Genomic DNA, 21,364 nt, shown 5'->3' with positions numbered 1-21,364 from the left:
GTAGATACATATATGATACCAGCCAGGGATGCTCAACCTGCGGCCCTCCAGCTGTTGCAAAACTACAACTCCCAGCATGCCTGGACAGCCTAAAGCCATTGGGCATAGTTGTAGCTGGAGGGCCGTAGGCTGAGCATCCTTGTTCTAGAGCTTCCTGCAGACAATGCAACAGACGTAATGTAATTGTAACGTACACATGGATTCTGGAGCAATTGGAAATGTAAAGGCTTGTCAAGGCTTTCAAGAAATAAACAGCGCCGCCCCTGTCCACGGGCCGTGTCTGGTATTACAGGTCGGCCGTATTCACTTTTACTGGCATGATACAATCCAAAGACAGGAGTGGCGCCGTTTTTTTCAAATCCTGGACAACCACTTCAAATTTCTGTCGGTAGATGCACTTTTGGGCTCGTACACCCTAAAACACAATTACAGTGACCAGTATTTATTCTCATCTACGATTCACATTTTAGGGAAGAACGTACGACGAAAAACACTATATTCCCCCCACCCCAAAATTCACCCAATGTAAGGGGCCACTAAACCTGAAGATGGCACCTTATAAAAGTACAGCAGTATTATAAGGGAAGCTCTCCCCTATGGGTGTAAATATCACAGGAGACAGGTGGCGGAGTAGTAATCATGGGGGGCAGGGCCGGGATGAGAACAGGGGACAAGAGACTGCAGTGAACCAAACAGAGAATATCAATTGGCTGACAACAGAAAGAAATAACTTTCAGGGATGAGACAGACTATAGGTTAAAGAGGACCCGTCACCTCTCCGGATATGTCTGTTTTAATAGCTTCATGCATTCCCCTTGTAATAACAATTCTGGAGCATCTATTCTTATGGCTCTATGTTGTGCCGTTCCTTTATTATTTCTACTAGAAGTTATGAATGAATTGCTATCAGTCTGCAGTAAGGGTACAGAGGGGCGGTAACATGTTGGGGGGGTGTCCCTGCACAGACTGACTCTATCCAATCAGTGCTGCCATTTTTAGACTGTGCAGACACACCCCCAACTGGTTACCGCCCCTTTGTACCCTTACTGCAGACTGCTAGCAATTCATTCATAACTTCTAGTAGAAATAATAGAGGAATGGTACAACATAGAGACGTAAGAATAGAGGCTCCGGAATTGTTATTACATGGGGAATGCATGAAGCTATTAAAACAGACATGTCAGGGGAGAGGTCCTCTTTATGTGGCAGGGGGGATATTTAAAGTAATGTATATTACAATATAGAATTATCTACTTTACTGGGTGTCAAAATATACTAAAATTCTACACCAGGGGCAGCCGTAGCGCTAGGCACGCCCTTCCAAGAGGATCCAGGTTCCTTCTCTCTCTTTAGTGTCCTGAAGAAGCCACTTCGGTCACATATGGTGGAGGATGCGGACACTGCCGTACATCCATTACACGTGCAGGCATCACGCCAGCGCCGCATCCCACAGTCCTCTGCACCACCCAAGTCTTAGTGTTTCTTCCTAGAAAATAATACACTACTGATCTGTGCCAAAACAAACAAACCAAAAAACTACTAATACACAAATGTGAAGATCTGCCGAGGTTTTAGTCTTGCGCAGTCGCGGTCTCAATCCTCCTTTCTACGGACAGATGGGATTATTAGGGGACAAAGTGAAATCCGATCCTCCAGACGCACAGTTTCCAGTTCGCGGTCCATTTTCCCAGCGGGGAAGTCAGGTGATTATCTGCCTTTAAATAGGTCTTTCCTCCTTCGAACTTCTTCTAGGACCCGAGAACGGAAACGACTCCACTCCTCGGCAGCTCCTCGCTGGAGGTCGAGGGCCACATGCAAGTCCCTACAGTGAGTGCGCAGGAAGGGGTTGTACTCCTTCTCTTCTCCGAGGGTCGACGGACACTGGAGGCACAAAAAAAGTCCATCATTAGTGTCTGAGCAAAGTAACATCTCGAGTTACATCCAGAGCAGCAATCAAAAATCTTCTGGCTTCCTTTTAGCTACAATTTTCTGCTGGTTCAGTGTCTGCACAAAGCATGGCGGACTATGGAGGCCAGCAGAATTCTGAATACAGCTCTGGTTGTGACTAGAGAACAACATGATAGATCTTGAGGCAAATAGACTTAGCTGGATCCTAAAAACAAGAATGCCCCCTATAATGGGGATCACAACAACCCCTCCCCACTTACCTAAACCTACCAGCAGTTCTCCAATCTACAGTCCTATATCACACATGGGACTATAGAGACGTCTCAGTCCATCCTATGATACTTAATATTGGACACATGCACCTTACTGACCCTGTAAAATCTCCAAAAATCTCAGCATCCCCCCCTCGCGCCTCTGTTACCCACCGTGCATTTCTTCTCCAATCTCTGCTGAACCACCCACTGGAACTTCTTGTCCCGCACCGCGTTATCAGGCTCCACCACGGCGGCAAACATGAGGTTGTCTGCAGCGTACTCATGACCTGGAAGAGGAGACCAATATCAGGATCACACTTTTTGCTTTACAATGCCTCACCGTCTTCCACATCTCAGCTTGCTGCCAGTGAATTGACCTGTACCGATGTAGTCCTGTTCACACAGCCAAGTTCAAAACTGTGTGCACAACTGCATTTTTCTGCAACAGATCTCCAAATTAGTTGCCTCGCCATTAAATTCCGTTTTCTGGCAGTCACCACTAGGGGGAGCTCACTGCATACAGACTTCAATGAGCTCCCCCTAGTGGCAACCGCAGGCAGACCAAGTTCTGCCATTTATCTCTACAGCTGTGGAATGGATTCGGCGGTCTTTTAAAAAAAATAAAAAATAATATTGGTGGCCCGTCCATTATACAGATCCATAATAAAAATTAATTAGCACTTCAGTTTGCATCCAAATATGAAAAGGAGTGTAAAAGTGGAAGATACAATATAAGGGAAAATGAAACAGTAAGATCTGGAGACTGATCTTTCCTATAACGTGATGGTCATATGGTATTTTTTTTTAAGTTGCTGTCATGTTATACTTTGACCACTAGGTGTCATGAAAGCTCTATGTTTCTTTTCTGGATTTTCCAGCCCAGACAGATTATCCAGACTCTTCAGAGCCGGGAATATTCAGGACAGAATCTTCCATAATGGGCATTTTTGTTCAGAACATTTAACCCCGCAGTGCACCCACCAGGCCAGAGCAACGTGCTGTCATTCAGAGAGGCCACAGTATCCAGAGATGCCAGCATGGTGCCCGCCGAGCCCTCGAACATTCTCCCTGCAAAGACACAAACAAAAAAGGCGGCTGAGCACAGAAACCTCACACGCCCCGACGTCCCGCATCATAACAAAGGGAAAGCCAGCAGTTTTTATAAAGCAGATGGGAATATTGCTGCCACCACTAGCACCATCATGGGGCTTGTCACCCAGCTTTTCTAGAGACAGATCTATGAATTGTACATTGACATTTTTATTCTGCTCGTCAAGTACTAGACACAAGGGCTACATAATGCCAGCCATAGAGATTTTCACTCCCCCTCCCCCACACAGAGGCACAAGAGGTGCCACCCAGCTTTCCCAAACTCCTGAACCAACCAAGCAATGCAATGATATATCGGCCATATTCCACTTCATTGCTACACAGATCTGGAATTCAGGATCCTGAGAAAGTTGGGTGGAAAGGACTTCAGTGCTGTCGAAGCTGCCATGTTGGTGGTCACCCAGCTTTCCCGGATATTACATTTGTCACCACCTGACGGCAGAATCTCATTCTCCAGGTACCTCAGAGGGGAGAGCGTCTACAACAAGATCATGGGAGGCATCTGAAGCCGTTCCCTGCTGACAATAGCTGGGTCAGCGCACAGCAGGACGGATCGGGGGTCTCCATGGCAACGGCAAGAAATGTCGGATTTGTCAGGGTTTTGTCCTGGCTTCCTATGGCTAAGGTTTCATTGAATCCTCGGGCTGACGATTCAATTTGCGTCTCCACATTCCTTCACGTAATCCGCGGCTAATGATCCCTGCGCGGAGACAAAGGAGTCGCAGACGCATATCGCCCGCTTCTACACATAATGGCCGCCTGCGCCGTGTCTGGAGACGACGGGAATTAAGTAAATTAGATACGTGGGCGTCTTCCTCCAGAAAAAAAAGCAAAGTAACAATGTAACAAAATATAAGTTCCTATCGTATCTCCCACCTAAAGGTCCAGGTTCCTGATCAGCGCATTTTCCGTAAGAAATACGGAAGTTTAGGAATGTGGCGAGGCTGACAACTCTTCGGAAGATCTTCCGCTTCCACATTTATTCAGTGCTGAAACTGAAAATGTGCCTTTCAGGAACCTGGTAAAGCTGGGGAGAACTCTCTCGCAGAGATACATTGTGTTACATAGTTACTTTAGTTGAAAAATAAATAAATAATAATGCAACATTTCAGAGGACGGCCCCCAGCTTTCTGTGCTATGCTCCCAGTCTGTCGCTCCCTGTTGTCAGCCATGTCAATGTCATTTATAGCTTCTTGTTGTCAGCGATGTCAATGTCATCTATTGCTCCCGGTTGTCAGCAGCATCATGCTGAGGAAAGACAACGGGATGAGCGACAGGAAGCGCAGAATCCTCCCTGCCCCCCATGATCACTACGTGCCGAGACCTTTATATCATACGGGGGGAGTGCTCCTCTTAGAACGCTGCTGGGCTATTATAAGCCGTCGTCTTTGAGGTTACTGTCCCTTTAAAAGTCAGTCACTTAAGTGGCAGCTGAAGTGTTTTTCTTCTCGCTGCCCCGAGGTCAGTGGAGACGTGGCAGCCATGGGAACATCAAGACGGATTAATCCCGACCTCGATTCCACTGAAGGAAGGGATTAGGATTTACGTCCGAGGCAAAAACAAGCTGCAGAAATAACCCCCCTGAGCCGCCCCCTAATCTGTGGGAGAGGGTTATGAAAAAATACTAAAAAAAGAGTAACAAGAAAAAATTACCTAGTGTCAAACGATGTTAGCTCTGCTACATTACAAAACCGCTACAGCCAATCATTCCAGTTTATCTACTGGAGCTTGAGATAGTCTGCAATCCGAACTCCTGTCACAAGAGAGGATCAGGTAGCCGAGCGGTCTCTACTCCATGCTTTACACTGCAGCACTTCTTCTCCAGCGAGGCACATGGTGTGCAGGAATTCAGTGCACGGAGAGGTGATTTCTATTACAGCCAAAGACCAAATGATTATAAACGGCAAGTCGCTAAATCTCCAGTAGATGGCGGCACACAGACTGAGGGGAGGAGCTGCAATAAGGAGGAGGAGCCTGGAGATCTCTAACCATCAGAGCCCGTGATTGGGGTTATAACAGAGGACGGGGAAGAGGGGAGGAGAGGGGTGCAGCTGAAACCTATGACTGGCTGAGAGTACAGCAGGAAGAGCCCACCCCCTGTGTAAGAATGGAGGACCTCCAATGTCCCTGCACCGTGCGCTGCATGGAAAAAAAAGCACAAAACCAGACATCTGCCAGAATTCAGGGCAGCAGAGTGCGGCGGGCTACAGGAGCCCACTTAGGTTTCAGGACGGTCAGAATAAAAGGGCTCGTCCAGGAATCTAAAAACATGGCTGCTTTGATCCAGAAACAGTGCCACCGCAGTCTACAGGTGGAGTGCGGTATTACAGCTCAGTTTACATCAGTGGGGCTGAGCTGCAGTACTGACACAAGCTGCGGACGCTGGAAGAAAGGAGCTGTGTATTATTAATCCTGGGCTAGTAGATTTGCAGAATTTTCACAGCATTTGTCGCCCTTAACAATAAAGAAACCCAATCCTCATCGGGCCCCGAGGCATTACCGATCCCCAGTAATCAGATTAGGCGCGCTGCCTGCTGGCACAAACTGCGGTGGAGCCGGCGGCAGAAGAAAAGCACTGGAGACGTTCCAAGTGTCCGAGCACAGGAAGCCTGAGCCATATTATCAAAGTGTACATGAAATAACTGCATGTAATGAGGAGCTGCGACGCCTCCTGCTGGATCAGGTGCTGCATTACATAGGACTGACCTGCATGCAAATATCGACACGTACGGTCAACGTTCACAACCTGCAGGGCGAAGCCAGAGTAGCAAATCACTGACTGATCAGTACATTCTCACACAGAATACCCACTGCTACCACAGCTGCTGCAGAACCTCCTTCCAAAAAAATAATGCAGTAGCAGCTAGTGTGTGCGTCCTGCAGTCATACACTGGCCCAGCTGCTGCAGAACATCTTTTCCAAGAAGAAAAGAGGACTTTGTGTCAATCACTGTAGATGTGCTTGGACCGCCCCCCCCCCCCCCCCCTGGAGAGAGGCGGCAGCGGCCGGACCGCGCCCCCCCCTGGAGAGAGGCGGCAGCGGCCGGACCGCGCCCCCCCCCTGGAGAGAGGCGGCAGCGGCCGGACCGCGCCCCCCCCTGGAGAGAGGCGGCAGCGGCCGGACCGCGCCCCCCCCTGGAGAGAGGCGGCAGCGGCCGGGCCGCGCCCCCCCCTGGAGAGAGGCGGCAGCGGCTGGACCGCGCCCCCCCCTGGAGAGAGGCGGCAGCGGCTGGACCGCGCCCCCCCCTGGAGAGAGGCGGCAGCGGCTGGACCGCGCCCCCCCCTGGAGAGAGGCGGCAGCGGCTGGACCGCGCCCCCCCCTGGAGAGAGGCGGCAGCGGCTGGACCGCGCCCCCCCCTGGAGAGAGGCGGCAGCGGCTGGACCGCGCCCCCCCCTGGAGAGAGGCGGCAGCGGCTGGACCGCGCCCCCCCCTGGAGAGAGGCGGCAGCGGCTGGACCGCGCCCCCCCCTGGAGAGAGGCGGCAGCGGCTGGACCGCGCCCCCCCCTGGGGAGAGGCGGCAGCGGCTGGACCGCGCCCCCCCCCTGGAGAGAGGCGGCAGCGGCTGGACCGCGCCCCCCCCTGGAGAGAGGCGGCAGCGGCTGGACCGCGCCCCCCCCTGGAGAGAGGCGGCAGCGGCTGGACCGCGCCCCCCCCTGGAGAGAGGCGGCAGCGGCTGGACCGCGCCCCCCCCTGGAGAGAGGCGGCAGCGGCTGGACCGCGCCCCCCCCTGGAGAGAGGCGGCAGCGGCTGGACCGCGCCCCCCCCTGGAGAGAGGCGGCAGCGGCTGGACCGCGCCCCCCCCTGGAGAGAGGCGGCAGCGGCTGGACCGCGCCCCCCCCTGGAGAGAGGCGGCAGCGGCTGGACCGCGCCCCCCCCCCTGGAGAGAGGCGGCAGCGGCTGGACCGCGCCCCCCCCTGGAGAGAGGCGGCAGCGGCTGGACCGCGCCCCCCCCCTGGAGAGAGGCGGCAGCGGCTGGACCGCGCCCCCCCCCTGGAGAGAGGTGGCAGCGGCCGGACTGCATCCCCCCTGGAGAGAGGAGGCAGCGGCCGAACCGAGCCCCCCCTGGAGAGAGGAGGCAGCGGCCGGACCGAGCCCCCCCTGGAGAGAGGAGGCAGCGGCCGGACCGAGCCCCCCCTGGAGAGAGGAGGCAGCGGCCGGACCGCGCCCCCCCCCCCCCCCCTGGAGAGAGGCGGCAGCGGCCGGACCGAGCCCCCCCTGGAGAGAGGAGGCAGCGGCCGGACCGAGCCCCCCCTGGAGAGAGGAGGCAGTGGCCGGACCGCGCCCCCCCCCCCCCCCCGGAGAGAGGCGGTGGACCGCGCCCCCCCTGGAGAGAGGCGGCAGCGGCCGGACTACGCAAATTATATATAATTTTTTTTTATTTTAACAGTAAACTATCTTTAAAATACTTCCAGGTTTAATTACCACCAAACCAAACAGATAGACTCTGACGTACCGCAGCCGGCGAGGAAGAGGAGGTCCCCAGAGAACAGACAATCCGGCCCGTCTCCAGATTTCCCATCCAGCACGTAAATCATGTGACCAACGGTGTGACCCGGAGTGAAGAACGCCTGAAACTGCAGCCGCCCGATCGTCAGCTGGTCCCTGTCAGACAGAGGGCTGAGAAGAAAGAAGGGAGAGAGTCAGAGGGCACCACAGAGGAAACGCGCGGAAAAGGGGGAGGATTAAGGGCCTGGGGCGAGCGTCCAGCAGCCGCTTCTTTCAGGGGTCACTGATTCTTGTTTGCTGCATTTTTACACAGAAGTTTTCTCAAAGTTGGCGTCACGGCAGCCAATCAGAGCGGAGCCGAAATGTGCACCGCTCTGGAAATATAAAAGCTGCACTGTGATTGGCTGCTATCGCTGATCACCAATATGGCCGCCACTACAGATCCCAGGAAGGCTGATCACTAAGTGCGTCAGGGATTTTTGGGGAAAATTCTGGGAGTTACTGAAAGCATTAAATGGTGAATATTTCTTAATGGTTCCTATTGTAATAAATAAATAAAAAAGGGACAAAAATAAGTCCTAAAAAACTTTATGCAACAGAATAAAACCTAGCAGCCACTCTGCTGGGACCGCAGCCAGCCGCCATGACACATCTAGTGACTGAACCCCTCCCTTCACCTCCGAGGCTGTGCTCACATGTTGGGTTTTCTGCCGTGGTTTTTCCAAATTGCATCATATTTGCTCCGGCTTTGCAGCAATCTCGAAAAAAAAACTGCAGTAAAACCCGCACCACAGTGTGAACATGATCCTAGGACTGTGAGCCCCTCCCAATAACCTGCAACTATTTAAAGGGATATTCTAATTTTAAGCATTTATGGCATATTCTGCAGATAAGACAGGAAAGCCATATTAAAAGTGTCGATGGCGTGGTTAATGCATATGCCATGACGGACCCCCACCGCTCCGGAGAGTGAAGGAGACACAGCGCTAGTGCATTTTCTATGCACAGTGGATGGCGACGCTGCAATACCCTGCAAAGCCAGGTGGTAGGGGGAGGCGCTGTGCTGAACCAACTCCAGTCATTCTCAGAGATCGGAGCCCCGCCAAACATAAAGGGGGAGGGGGTCACATCTCGGTGACTGGAGTCCATATGGACCAAAGAGACAGAAAATTCCGTACTGCGTCAGTTCTGGAATGTCGTCACAGGAATTCCCGTACACCCGGCAGGTTCGGTACAGCTTCTTCAGAGCTTTATTGCCCCCGCTGTGATCCCTGAAATAAGAAGACAAAAAAGAGCAAACGATTTAGAGGAGGTGAGTGGACAGATCCTAAAAAAGGGTACCTGTCATCAGCCACAATGTTCCCAGAATTCTCCCCCCCCCCCATGCCGTTATTATATCCCATCTCCAGGGACTGACACCCGCTCCTCTTGCCTCATTATTATACGGTGCTCTGGCCCTTTAAATCTGGGGGGGGGGGTGGGAGAATTGATTTAACGCTGAGTAAAAAGCTAAACTCCTGTGTGTGATGCGTTACATGCAATGGGAGCCGCTGTCTGGATCTTCCCTAAATTCCCCTTATCAGTGACGGTAAATGAAGCGGAACGACTGGACTTTCTGGTTCCAGGACGCTGATCATTATAAACCTATTATTTAGGAAAAATCCCAATTGCTGACGGCTCGACTGCCGGGAACAGATCCTGGACCCGGGATGCATCATTTATTACTCCACAATGGGAAATTGGGAAATGAGGCGCCTGGGTTCTCCCCTGCGGCTCACAGCACGGCTCAAGTATTTCAAGTGGAGGGTTCATGGGATAATGTAAGGTGTATTCAATAAAGAGAGTCCAGGCCTGTGCCAGGGAGGGTGCGGCAAGCGGGCACGGTGCCAAGGCATAGAATTCTCATAAAGTAAAAGGGAAAAGTCAGCAGGGGACACCCGCCAGCGCCAGGGACAGGCCGCAGGGGACACCCGCCAGCGCCAGGGACTGGCCGCAGGGGACACCCGCCAGCGCCAGGGACAGGCCGCAGGGGACACCCGCCAGCGCCAGGGACTGGCCGCAGGGGACACCCGCCAGCGCCAGGGACTGGCCGCAGGGGACACCCGCCAGCGCCAGGGACTGGCCGCAGGGGACTCCCGCCAGCGCCAGGGACTGGCCGCAGGGGACACCCGCCAGCGCCAGGGACTGGGCGCAGGGGACACCCGCCACCGACAGGGACTGGCTGCAGAGGCAAGAGAGCCCTTAAATATACAATACTGCCAGTGCTACATGCAGCCATGCAAAATAATACATTTCTGGCAGCCACCACTAGGGGGAGCTCATGCATACAATGCAGTACTGAAGCAGTGTACCCCGTGATGGCATCAACTATAAAGACAAGATGACATTTTTTTCATCTAGTAGAAGTTTACATGGGAACTCAAGGATTTACATAAAAACAAACAAATAAAACTATAGAAATAAATTAAAATCATTATAAACTCTGGTGATTCGTACCAGTGTTTATGTGTACACAAGATGGCTTCCAGCATCACGCCTTCCCGCTCCACGTAGTTCTGTAAAAAAAATAAATCAATTAGGATTTTATATTATTTATGACTACCGTATATTAGTATCCGTGGACTTAGATCCAAATTCAATTCGTCATGAAGCTGAATCTCCGTGCGCTTCGTGGTAACAAATCAGTTTTTCCTAAATCGGTGGCTGAAAATAAAAAAAAGGACACTCCCCTCATCCACTTGCTCGCGAAGAGGCCGTCCGCTTCCATCTTGATTAAAGAAAACCCGCCAAAGGACCTGCGGCGAACGAGATGACGTCTTCACACTCACTGCAGGTCCTTTGGTGGGTTTTCTTCAATCAAGATGGGAGCAGACGGCCTCTCCGTGAGCAAGTGGATGAGATTTTTTTTTTTTTTTTAAACCCCTGAAAGGCTTAATGGGAGTCACAGATGCCACGTTCAGTGTTGAACGTGGCATCTGAGGGGTTAAATGACGAGGGGGTGGCACCGTCGTCGTTCCTTATCAATGCGCCCGCTCCATACAAAGGAAAGCGATTCGGCACAAAGTAATTCGTCCAATTTCTTGTTGAAGTTCGGTCTAATTTTTCGAGACTTCGCTCATCTCTGGACTATATTACTATGTCCCTTTAGTGCAGAGGCTCCTACAAAACTATTAACCCCCATCCCCAAAAATTTTTTATTTTAATTTAACTCTGATACGAAAACAGTCAAGTCCTTCTTTTGTCACCTCTCACATCCTAGTTTTGCAGCGATACAGGGAAATGGATACAAATCAGATTTGCCATTCAGGACTCTAGGAAAGTTGGGTGGCGTAGGATTGGCATTACACCCAGCTTTCTAAGAAACGGGTGAAGAAAATATTTCACCAAAGAGGGGGTCTCTGGGGCGACCTGATATCGTGGCTATATTCGGCTAGGAGGTGGGGTGCTCTTAAATTGAAAATTTTTATACTTGCTCGGACTGATTGACAGATGAAATGCAGCCCTTTAAAATCGCACCCCTCACCCCAAAACATCCATTAGCGGGGGAGCACATCAACGGCCGCTTTCATCGCCATCTCCTGTCTGGTGCTCCATTGATCTCAGCCTCCTTTCATGTGCTGCTCGGTGGCGGGCCTCTTCCTGCAGGAGATGTCTATGGCTTTGTGTTTATACTGATTAAAATTCTGGGAGAGGCGGCAGCATCTTCCCGTCCAAGAATAACAGCGGAGCCGGGGTGTCACTCAGCCGCTCCAGAGATCACAGCGCAGGAACAGGTTCATTTAGGGGAAAAAAACAAAAACCTTGCCGCTTCCTCCCCCAGCGCTGGAGACAATATCCAGATTACCGCACGCAGGATGATACATTTCATCAACTCGTACGGTAACAACCCGCAACAATACATGACGCGCTGACAGACGCGGCACATGATTATTCCTGCGCCTTCACAGAGCTCTGAATGGTAGGGGATGTTCCCAAGGTAAATCCTCGGAACGAAGACAATGGCATCTGTTAATGCAAAAAGCGTTAGTAATAGACTCCATTAGTGCGACAACTTGAGAACTTTCCTCAAGTTGAACCCATTACTGGCATTAGTACAGATGTAGCAGAGCCAACTCTGTAATTATGTCGATATCGCCAGTTATTATGTTCTCTACATGAAAGGAACAGTACAGCGGCACCCCAGCACTGCTACATCTGTAAGAGGACTGCCCTATTCCTGCCATCTGCAAATGTAATACTAGGTAAGTATCAAATAGAAGCACCATGTACGTTTTCAAGACCCTGCTGCAAGATGCGTTAACCCAGGCATGGTGGCCTCAAAGGAAGGCTGAGTATAGCTATGAGACTCTTTTACACGATCGGATGCCGTTTGTGGAATCCTTTGAGTGAAAGAGAGCCAAGCCCCATTCAGGACAGCAGAGACACGGAGTGTAGCTGGCCAGCTAAAACCTGTCCTAGGTTGCTGATATAGCTTATATGTTTAAACAGCTAGACCTGCCAATAACCTTAATACAGTTCCTATGTTTGTGTGTTAAAGACAAAAGCAGAGTTATTTACAGTGACTTCATGTTTGGATGTCATATAACTGTTATATATATTGTGTTCACAGAAGCAGAAAAGATAATATGTCTTTAAGATTCATTATATAATGTAAGGTAAGCTCAATGACACAGCAGAAACAACATAAAGCAAAGAGTTAAACTGTTGTTGCTGGGCAGGAGGAGTTTTGACCAATCAAAGCCAGCCTCACACACAGCCTGTGTGGGGAAATCCCCCTAGAAGGAGCTGCTAGAATCATTATTCACCAGAGAGAGAAGCTGAACAGACATTCACTCCACTAAGAGCTGTGTTTTATGGAAGCAAAGAGGCCAAAATAGGTATTTAAAGCAGTTATATAATGTTCCTACTGTTAATATAGTGATTAGAACTGTATACTGAACCAGTTATATGTGTGTTTACTTACAGTTCCACCAACTGCAAACTACAAATACCATACAAACAATTGCAACCATTCAAATTCCATATTGCAATCCAAATTGCATAATACCATACCAGATCATACTCAACCAATCTGCAAATAGTTACTGTTAACTGCATACTGCAAATTGCGACCAAATTCAGCAAGTGAACTATTAGTTAGACCACAGATATACCTCTCAGAGAGATCATAAAGTGCTTAAATAACTTACAGTGAGAGTACAGATACTCAACAGAGAAATATATCCACCATTTTATGTTGAATGACAAGATTGAACAGTTGAACCACCATCTTATGCATACCGCCATTTTGTGAAATCTTTTCAACACGTGTTATGTACATGGACTATCTGCTGCGGAGGCGGCAGTGTTATATATGAAGAAAAGTTGAAGTTAATAAAGAAGTTATTTCAAGCATTTGATGTGCTCTTTAAACCTACTGTTTCTATAGAACGGCGCTAGAGGAATTACAGAGTAATAGCCAGTCTGGTTAGACTAAGAGTCAGAGATATCAGAATTCTTCTAATGCCACAGCGCAAAAGGCACTTCATAGTGCTGCGCCTGCCACACGCAGCATTAACATGACTGATAATGCTCTTTGCCTCTCTGTGATCTTTTTACTACAAAATCACAATGAGATAAAGTTGTCACCGTGATTTTGTAGTAAAAAGATCATAGAGAGGCAAAGAGCATTATCAGTCAAGTGAATGCTCCGTGTCTCTGCTGTCCAGAGCGGGGCTTGGCTCTCTTTAACTCAGCGGATTACCCGCACGGCATCCACTCGTGTGAAAGAGCCCTTACTGATCTGACTTTCCCCAAAGGTAAAGCAGTATCTTGCAGCCACTTATCTCCCTCCATAAAAATAATATATCAGGTTGGCATCGCCGACTATCATGTCAGGCCAGCCCGAATCTAAGCTACAGCTAGACACTATGATACAGAAGATACAATGTATCACCGCCCCAGGACAGGATCTTCCGTTGGTTCATAAAACGTCAGATTCTCGGGAACTATAGAAGATAAAATCTAAAAAACACTGCACTTCTACTACTTAATAAAGAGAACAATGAGTCATTGGATCTGGAAGAAAAGCAGATAAGAATTGCCCAACCTCTAGTCTTAGCGGTTTGAATATAAAGATTTCTGGGAAAAACATTACTAAACAGCTAAAAAAAGACCATTAACCGCATCAAGTATCAACCCATCTGTGCTCCTGCATTTCAGATTCTTGGCAACTTCCATCTAGAAGGGTTTTCAACCTTTTAAGAAGTCAAAAACTAAATAACCGAACCGCTTCAATGAAGCATGAAAAAACACAGATGGATGAGGCAAAAACCATTTACTAAATAGGGTACTATTTCATATACCGGTATTCATTCCATCCTATAGTATATATTTACTAAACCAATACTACTTTCTATAATCCCTCCCCTCATGAAGAATATAACTACTATAATACTGGCTCCTATGTACAAGAATATAACTACTATAATACTGCCTCCTATGTACAAGAATATAACTACTATAATACTGCCTCCTATGTACAAGAATATAACTACTATAATACTGCTCCTATGTACAAGAATATAACTACTATAATACTGCCTCCTATGTACAAGAATATAACTACTATAATACTGCTCCTATGTACAAGAATATAACTACTATAATACTGCCTCCTATGTACAAGAATATAACTACTATAATACTGCTCCTATGTACAGGAATATAACTACTATAACACTGCTCCAATGTACAAGAATATAACTACTATAACACTGCTCCTATGTACAAGAATATAACTACTATAATACTGCCTCCTATGTACAAGAATATAACCACTATAATACTGCTCCTATGTACAAGAATATAACTACTATAATACTGCTCCTATGTACAAGAATGTAACTACTATAATACTGCTCCTATGTACAAGAATATAACTACTATAATACTGCTCCTATGTACAAGAATATAACTACTATAATACTGCTCCTATGTACAAGAATATAACTACTATAATACTGCTCCTATGTACAAGAATATAACTACTATAATACTGCTCCTATGTACAAGAATATAACTACTATAATACTGCTCCTATGTACAAGAATATAACTACTATAATACTGCCTCCTATGTACAAGAATATAACTACTATAATACTGCTCCTATGTACAGGAATATAACTACTATAATACTGCTCCTATGTACAAGAATATAACTACTATAATACTGCTCCTATGTACAAGAATATAACTACTATAATACTGCTCCTATGTACAAGAATATAACTACTATAATACTGCTCCTATGTACAAGAATATAACTGCTATAATACTGCTACTATGTACAAGAATATAACTACTATAATACTGCCTCCTATGTACAAGAATATAACTACTATAATACTGCCTCCTATGTACAAGAATATAACTACTATAATACTGCTCCTATGTACAAGAATATAACTACTATAATACTGCCTCCTATGTACAAGAATATAACTACTATAATACTGCTCCTATGTACAGGAATATAACTACTATAATACTGCTCCAATGTACAAGAATATAACTACTATAACACTGCTCCTATGTACAAGAATATAACTACTATAATACTGCCTCCTATGTACAAGAATATAACCACTATAATACTGCTCCTATGTACAAGAATATAACTACTATAATACTGCTCCTATGTACAAGAATGTAACTACTATAATACTGCTCCTATGTACAAGAATATAACTACTATAATACTGATCCTATGTACAAGAATATAACTACTATAATACTGCTCCTATGTACAGGAATATAACTACTAGAATACTGCTCCTATGTACAAGAATATAACTACTATAATACTGCTCCTATGTACAAGAATATAACTACTATAATACTGCTCCTATGTACAAGAATATAACTACTATAATACTGCTCCTATGTACAAGAATATGACTACTATAATACTGCTCCTATGTACAAGAATATAACTACTATAATACTGCTCCTATGTACAGGAATATAACTACTATAATACTGCTCCTATGTACAAGAATATAACTACTATAATACTGCTCCTATGTACAAGAATATAACTACTATAATACTGCCTCCTATGTACAAGAATATAACTACTATAATACTGCTCCTATGTACAGGAATATAACTACTATAATACTGCTCCTATGTACAAGAATATAACTACTATAATACTGCCTCCTATGTACAAGAATATAACTACTATAATACTGCTCCTATGTACAAGAATATAACTACTATAATACTGCCTCCTATGTACAAGAATATAACTACTATAATACTGCTCCTATGTACAAGAATATAACTACTATAATACTGCCTCCTATGTACAAGAATATAACTACTATAATACTGCTCCTATGTACAGGAATATAACTACTATAATACTGCTCCAATGTACAAGAATATAACTACTATAACACTGCTCCTATGTACAAGAATATAACTACTATAATACTGCCTCCTATGTACAAGAATATAACCACTATAATACTGCTCCTATGTACAAGAATATAACTACTATAATACTGCTCCTATGTACAAGAATGTAACTACTATAATACTGCTCCTATGTACAAGAATATAACTACTATAATACTGCTCCTATGTACAAGAATATAACTACTATAATACTGCTCCTATGTACAAGAATATAACTACTATAATACTGCTCCTATGTACAAGAATATAACTACTATAATACTGCTCCTATGTACAAGAATATAACTACTATAATACTGCTCCTATGTACAAGAATATAACTACTATAATACTGCCTCCTATGTACAAGAATATAACTACTATAATACTGCTCCTATGTACAGGAATATAACTACTATAATACTGCTCCTATGTACAAGAATATAACTACTATAATACTGCCTCCTATGTACAAGAATATAACTACTATAATACTGCTCCTATGTACAAGAATATAACTACTATAATACTGCTCCTATGTACAAGAATATAACTGCTATAATACTGCTACTATGTACAAGAATATAACTACTATAATACTGCCTCCTATGTACAAGAATATAACTACTATAATACTGCCTCCTATGTTCAAGAATATAACTACTATAATACTGCTCCTATGTACAAGAATATAACTACTATAATACTGCCTCCTATGTACAAGAATATAACTACTATAATACTGCTCCTATGTACAGGAATATAACTACTATAACACTGCTCCAATGTACAAGAATATAACTACTATAACACTGCTCCTATGTACAAGAATATAACTACTATAATACTGCCTCCTATGTACAAGAATATAACCACTATAATACTGCTCCTATGTACAAGAATATAACTACTATAATACTGCTCCTATGTACAAGAATGTAACTACTATAATACTGCTCCTATGTACAAGAATATAACTACTATAATACTGATCCTATGTACAAGAATATAACTACTATAATACTGCTCCTATGTACAAGAATATAACTACTATAATACTGCTCCTATGTACAGGAATATAACTACTATAATACTGCTCCTATGTACAAGAATATAACTACTATAATACTGCTCCTATGTACAAGAATATAACTACTATAATACTGCCTCCTATGTACAAGAATATAACTACTATAATACTGCTCCTATGTACAGGAATATAACTACTATAATACTGCTCCTATGTACAAGAATATAACTACTATAATACTGCCTCCTATGTACAAGAATATAACTACTATAATACTGCTCCTATGTACAAGAATATAACTACTATAATACTGCTCCTATGTACAAGAATATAACTGCTATAATACTGCTACTATGTACAAGAATATAACTACTATAATACTGCCTCCTATGTACAAGAATATAACTACTATAATACTGCCTCCTATGTACAAGAATATAACTACTATAATACTGCTCCTATGTACAAGAATATAACTACTATAATACTGCCTCCTATGTACAAGAATATAACTACTATAATACTGCTCCTATGTACAAGAATATAACTGCTATAATACTGCTCCTATGTACAGGGATATAACTACTATAATACTGCTCCTATGTACAAGAATATAACTACTATAATACTGCTCCTATGTACAAGAATATAACTACTATAATACCGCTCCTATGTACAGGGATATAACTACTATAATACTGCTCCTATGTACAGGGATATAACTACTATAATACTGCTCCAATGTACAAGAATATAACTACTATAATACTGCTCCTATGTACAAGAATATAACTACTATAATACTGCTCCTATGTACAAGAATATAACTACTATAATACTACCTCCTATGTACAAGAGTATAACTACTATAATACTGCTCCTATGTACAAGAATATAACTACTATAATACTGCTCCTATGTATAAGAATATAACTACTATAATACTGCTCCTATGTACAAGAATATAACTACTATAATACTGCTCCTATGTACAAGAATATAACTACTATAATACTGCTCCTATGTACAAGAATATAACTACTATAATACTACCTCCTATGTACAAGAGTATAACTACTATAATACTGCTCCTATGTACAGGGATATAACTACTATAATACTGCTCCTATGTACAGGGATATAACTACTATAATACTGCTCCAATGTACAAGAATATAACTACTATAATACTGCTCCTATGTACAAGAATATAACTACTATAATACTGCTCCTATGTACAAGAATATAACTACTGTAATACTGCTCCTATGTACAAGAATATAACTACTATAATACTGCTCCAATGTACAAGAATATAACTACTATAATACTGCTCCTATGTACAAGAATATAACTACTATAATACTGCTCCTATGTACAAGAATATAACTACTATAATACTACCTCCTATGTACAAGAGTATAACTACTATAATACTGCTCCTATGTACAAGAATATAACTACTATAATACTGCTCCTATGTATAAGAATATAACTACTATAATACTGCTCCTATGTACAAGAATATAACTACTATAATACTGCTCCTATGTACAAGAATATAACTACTATAATACTGCTCCTATGTACAAGAATATAACTACTATAATACTACCTCCTATGTACAAGAGTATAACTACTATAATACTGCTCCTATGTACAGGGATATAACTACTATAATACTGCTCCTATGTACAGGGATATAACTACTATAATACTGCTCCAATGTACAAGAATATAACTACTATAATACTGCTCCTATGTACAAGAATATAACTACTATAATACTGCTCCTATGTACAAGAATATAACTACTGTAATACTGCTCCTATGTACAAGAATATAAGTACTATAATACTGCTCCTATGTACAAGAATATAACTACTATAATACTGCTCCTATGTACAAGAATATAACTATTATAATACTGCTCCTATGTATAAGAATATAACACTGCAGTGAATTTGCTCTTTAAAGGGTTTCTATCACTTCGTATGACATATTTAGCTGTCAGACACTAGCGATCTGCTAGTGTCTGCTCTGGCCAACCATCCTACTATAATCACTTGTGGGGCAGCGGTTTTGCTAAAAAACTAACTTTTATAAATATGCTAATGAGCCTCTAGGTGCTATGTGGGCGTCATTAGCACCTAGAGGCTCCGTCTACCTTCATACACAGCCGCCGCCCAGCGCGTCCCTCCAGCCCGCCCATGTCCTCCTCCGTGTGACGCAGCGGCCGAATTCTCGCGCATGCGCTGTGCGCGGCTGTATTCGGCGCATTTGAGATGTCTGAGCTCGGAGCGGTCAGACATTCAATGCGCATGCGCGGATGTATTCGGCGCATGCGCATTGAATGTCTGACCGCTCCGAGCTCACATCTCAAATGCGCCGAATACAGCCGCGCACGGCGCATGCGCGAGAACTCGTCCGCTGCGTCACACGGAGGAGGACATGGGCGGGCTGGAGGGACGCGCTGGGCGGCGGCTGTGTATGAAGGTAGACGGAGCCTCTAGGTGCTAATGACGCCCACATAGCACCTAGAGGCTCATTAGCATATTTATAAAAGTTAGTTTTTTAGCAAAACCGCTGCCCCACAAGTGATTATAGTAGGATGGTTGGCCAGAGCAGACACTAGCAGATCGCTAGTGTCTGACAGCTAATTATGTCATACGAAGTGATAGAAACCCTTTAAGTATGAAAAAAAAAACATTTTGAAATCTGTTTTGACATTTACTTCTGCCTCCCGATTACCACACGACAGCCGTTGTCATCTGCTCATCACATAACACATGACTCTCAATCACTGGGGGCAATGTTATCTCTATAAACATCCTGTATTGTTATTTGTATGGTGCTGATTAAATCACTATTGTCCTAGACTCAATGCCATGAATTTTCCGGCATATAAGGGGTTAAAACAATTTGCAGAAACAATGCAGATTCTTTCAATCCTCTACTGAAAACATAGCCGCTCACTTTCCCTTTTTGTTACGCCGCGTGTGATTTTCCGAGCTCTGAGCTTTGAACTCTATTGTTTTCCAAGCCCCTAAAGACTGGGATTGAACTGATATTAGAGAGAAATCCCTGTCTGGACTCAACCCAAACCTCACTGTGGGTGCAACCTCAGCACCTCGAGCAGAGAAAGGGCAGAGAGCAGCGAGGGCCGGACAGATGGACGCACCGATATTAATTCCCTGGCGTCCTAACATATGAAATCATTTAAATGGACTGTACGTGCCGTCATAATCCATAAATATATAACTTTAAAAAAAACATACTCTCCATTCACATCCAGAGCTGCTTTCAAAATTCTACTGGTTAGCTGTAACTATATAACTGAGCTCCCAAAATGCACTGGTCTCAGGTAACAGTTAAAGGGGTTTATCCAACCCCTATAATGACCCCCCAGTGCCCGGGCCCCTCGTATACATTATACTTACCTGCATCCAGGAACCCGCGTCGCTCCGGATCCCTGCATGGCATCTCCCCATAGCTCAGATTAAAACATCCGGTGACAGGGGGAGAGAAGCCAATAGCAGGCCGCGACGGGGACGAGCCTCCCTAGCATCGCAGGGAGATGCAGAGGTGGCCGTGCAGGGATCCGGAGCGATGCGCATGCCAGGCAGCAGGTAAGTATAATGCATACGAAGGGCCTGGGCATTGGGGGGAGAGGGTCATTATAGAGGTTGGATAACCCCTTTAAGTAGTAGAAATCTGAGTTTGGCTGTGCCTCCTGAGGAAATTCTGCAATCACAGTTTGTGGACATGAGCATGCCTGTTAAAATGCCTCTCAAACTTACCTGTACAGCAATGGGGTCAGACGGGTCCACTGCCACCGCCAGGTTAGATGTCGTGTCGATGACCAGGTAGCTGTAGTTATCAGACAGTACAGGGATGGGCACCACTTTAACACCTTAGAAACAAAGCAGGTAGAGGAGGGTTGGTCACATAAGAAAAGTCTGAATTTATAGGCTGAATGTACGTAGATTAGGAACCGCCATGGGCACGGTGCATATGCCTTCATATCCCTACACCAGCTTCTCCTTTTTTATAATACAAATTATTACTTCTCTTTTTCCTCTAGGAAAACATAACCGTTTTACAGTTTTGTTCTCTTATTAAAGGGGTTGTCTGGGATGCGCTCCTTTGCCCTGCGCTGGATCACGCAGGGC

General features: G+C 45.0%; 1 protein-coding gene across 1 annotated transcript in view; it reads right to left on the bottom strand.

Annotated features, from left to right (window-relative positions):
• Positions 1-1,113: 1,113 nt before the first annotated feature.
• LOC121008623 (probable hydrolase PNKD) overlaps positions 1,114-21,364 on the bottom strand; it is a 46,706-nt gene continuing 26,455 nt past the window's right edge. The window contains exons 3-9 of the mRNA XM_040441283.1: positions 20,993-21,105; positions 10,215-10,273; positions 8,897-8,989; positions 7,726-7,889; positions 3,144-3,230; positions 2,334-2,449; positions 1,114-1,881 (exon numbers count right to left, since the gene is read on the bottom strand). Coding sequence (XP_040297217.1) covers positions 1,708-1,881; positions 2,334-2,449; positions 3,144-3,230; positions 7,726-7,889; positions 8,897-8,989; positions 10,215-10,273; positions 20,993-21,105 — 806 coding nt within the window. The 3' untranslated portion in view covers positions 1,114-1,707. The remainder of the gene's footprint in view (positions 1,882-2,333; positions 2,450-3,143; positions 3,231-7,725; positions 7,890-8,896; positions 8,990-10,214; positions 10,274-20,992; positions 21,106-21,364) is intronic.

This window comes from Bufo bufo, chromosome 7, assembly GCF_905171765.1.
Source record: "Bufo bufo chromosome 7, aBufBuf1.1, whole genome shotgun sequence".
NCBI lineage: Eukaryota > Metazoa > Chordata > Amphibia > Anura > Bufonidae > Bufo > Bufo bufo.
This window is presented reverse-complemented; position numbering and strand designations above follow the sequence as displayed.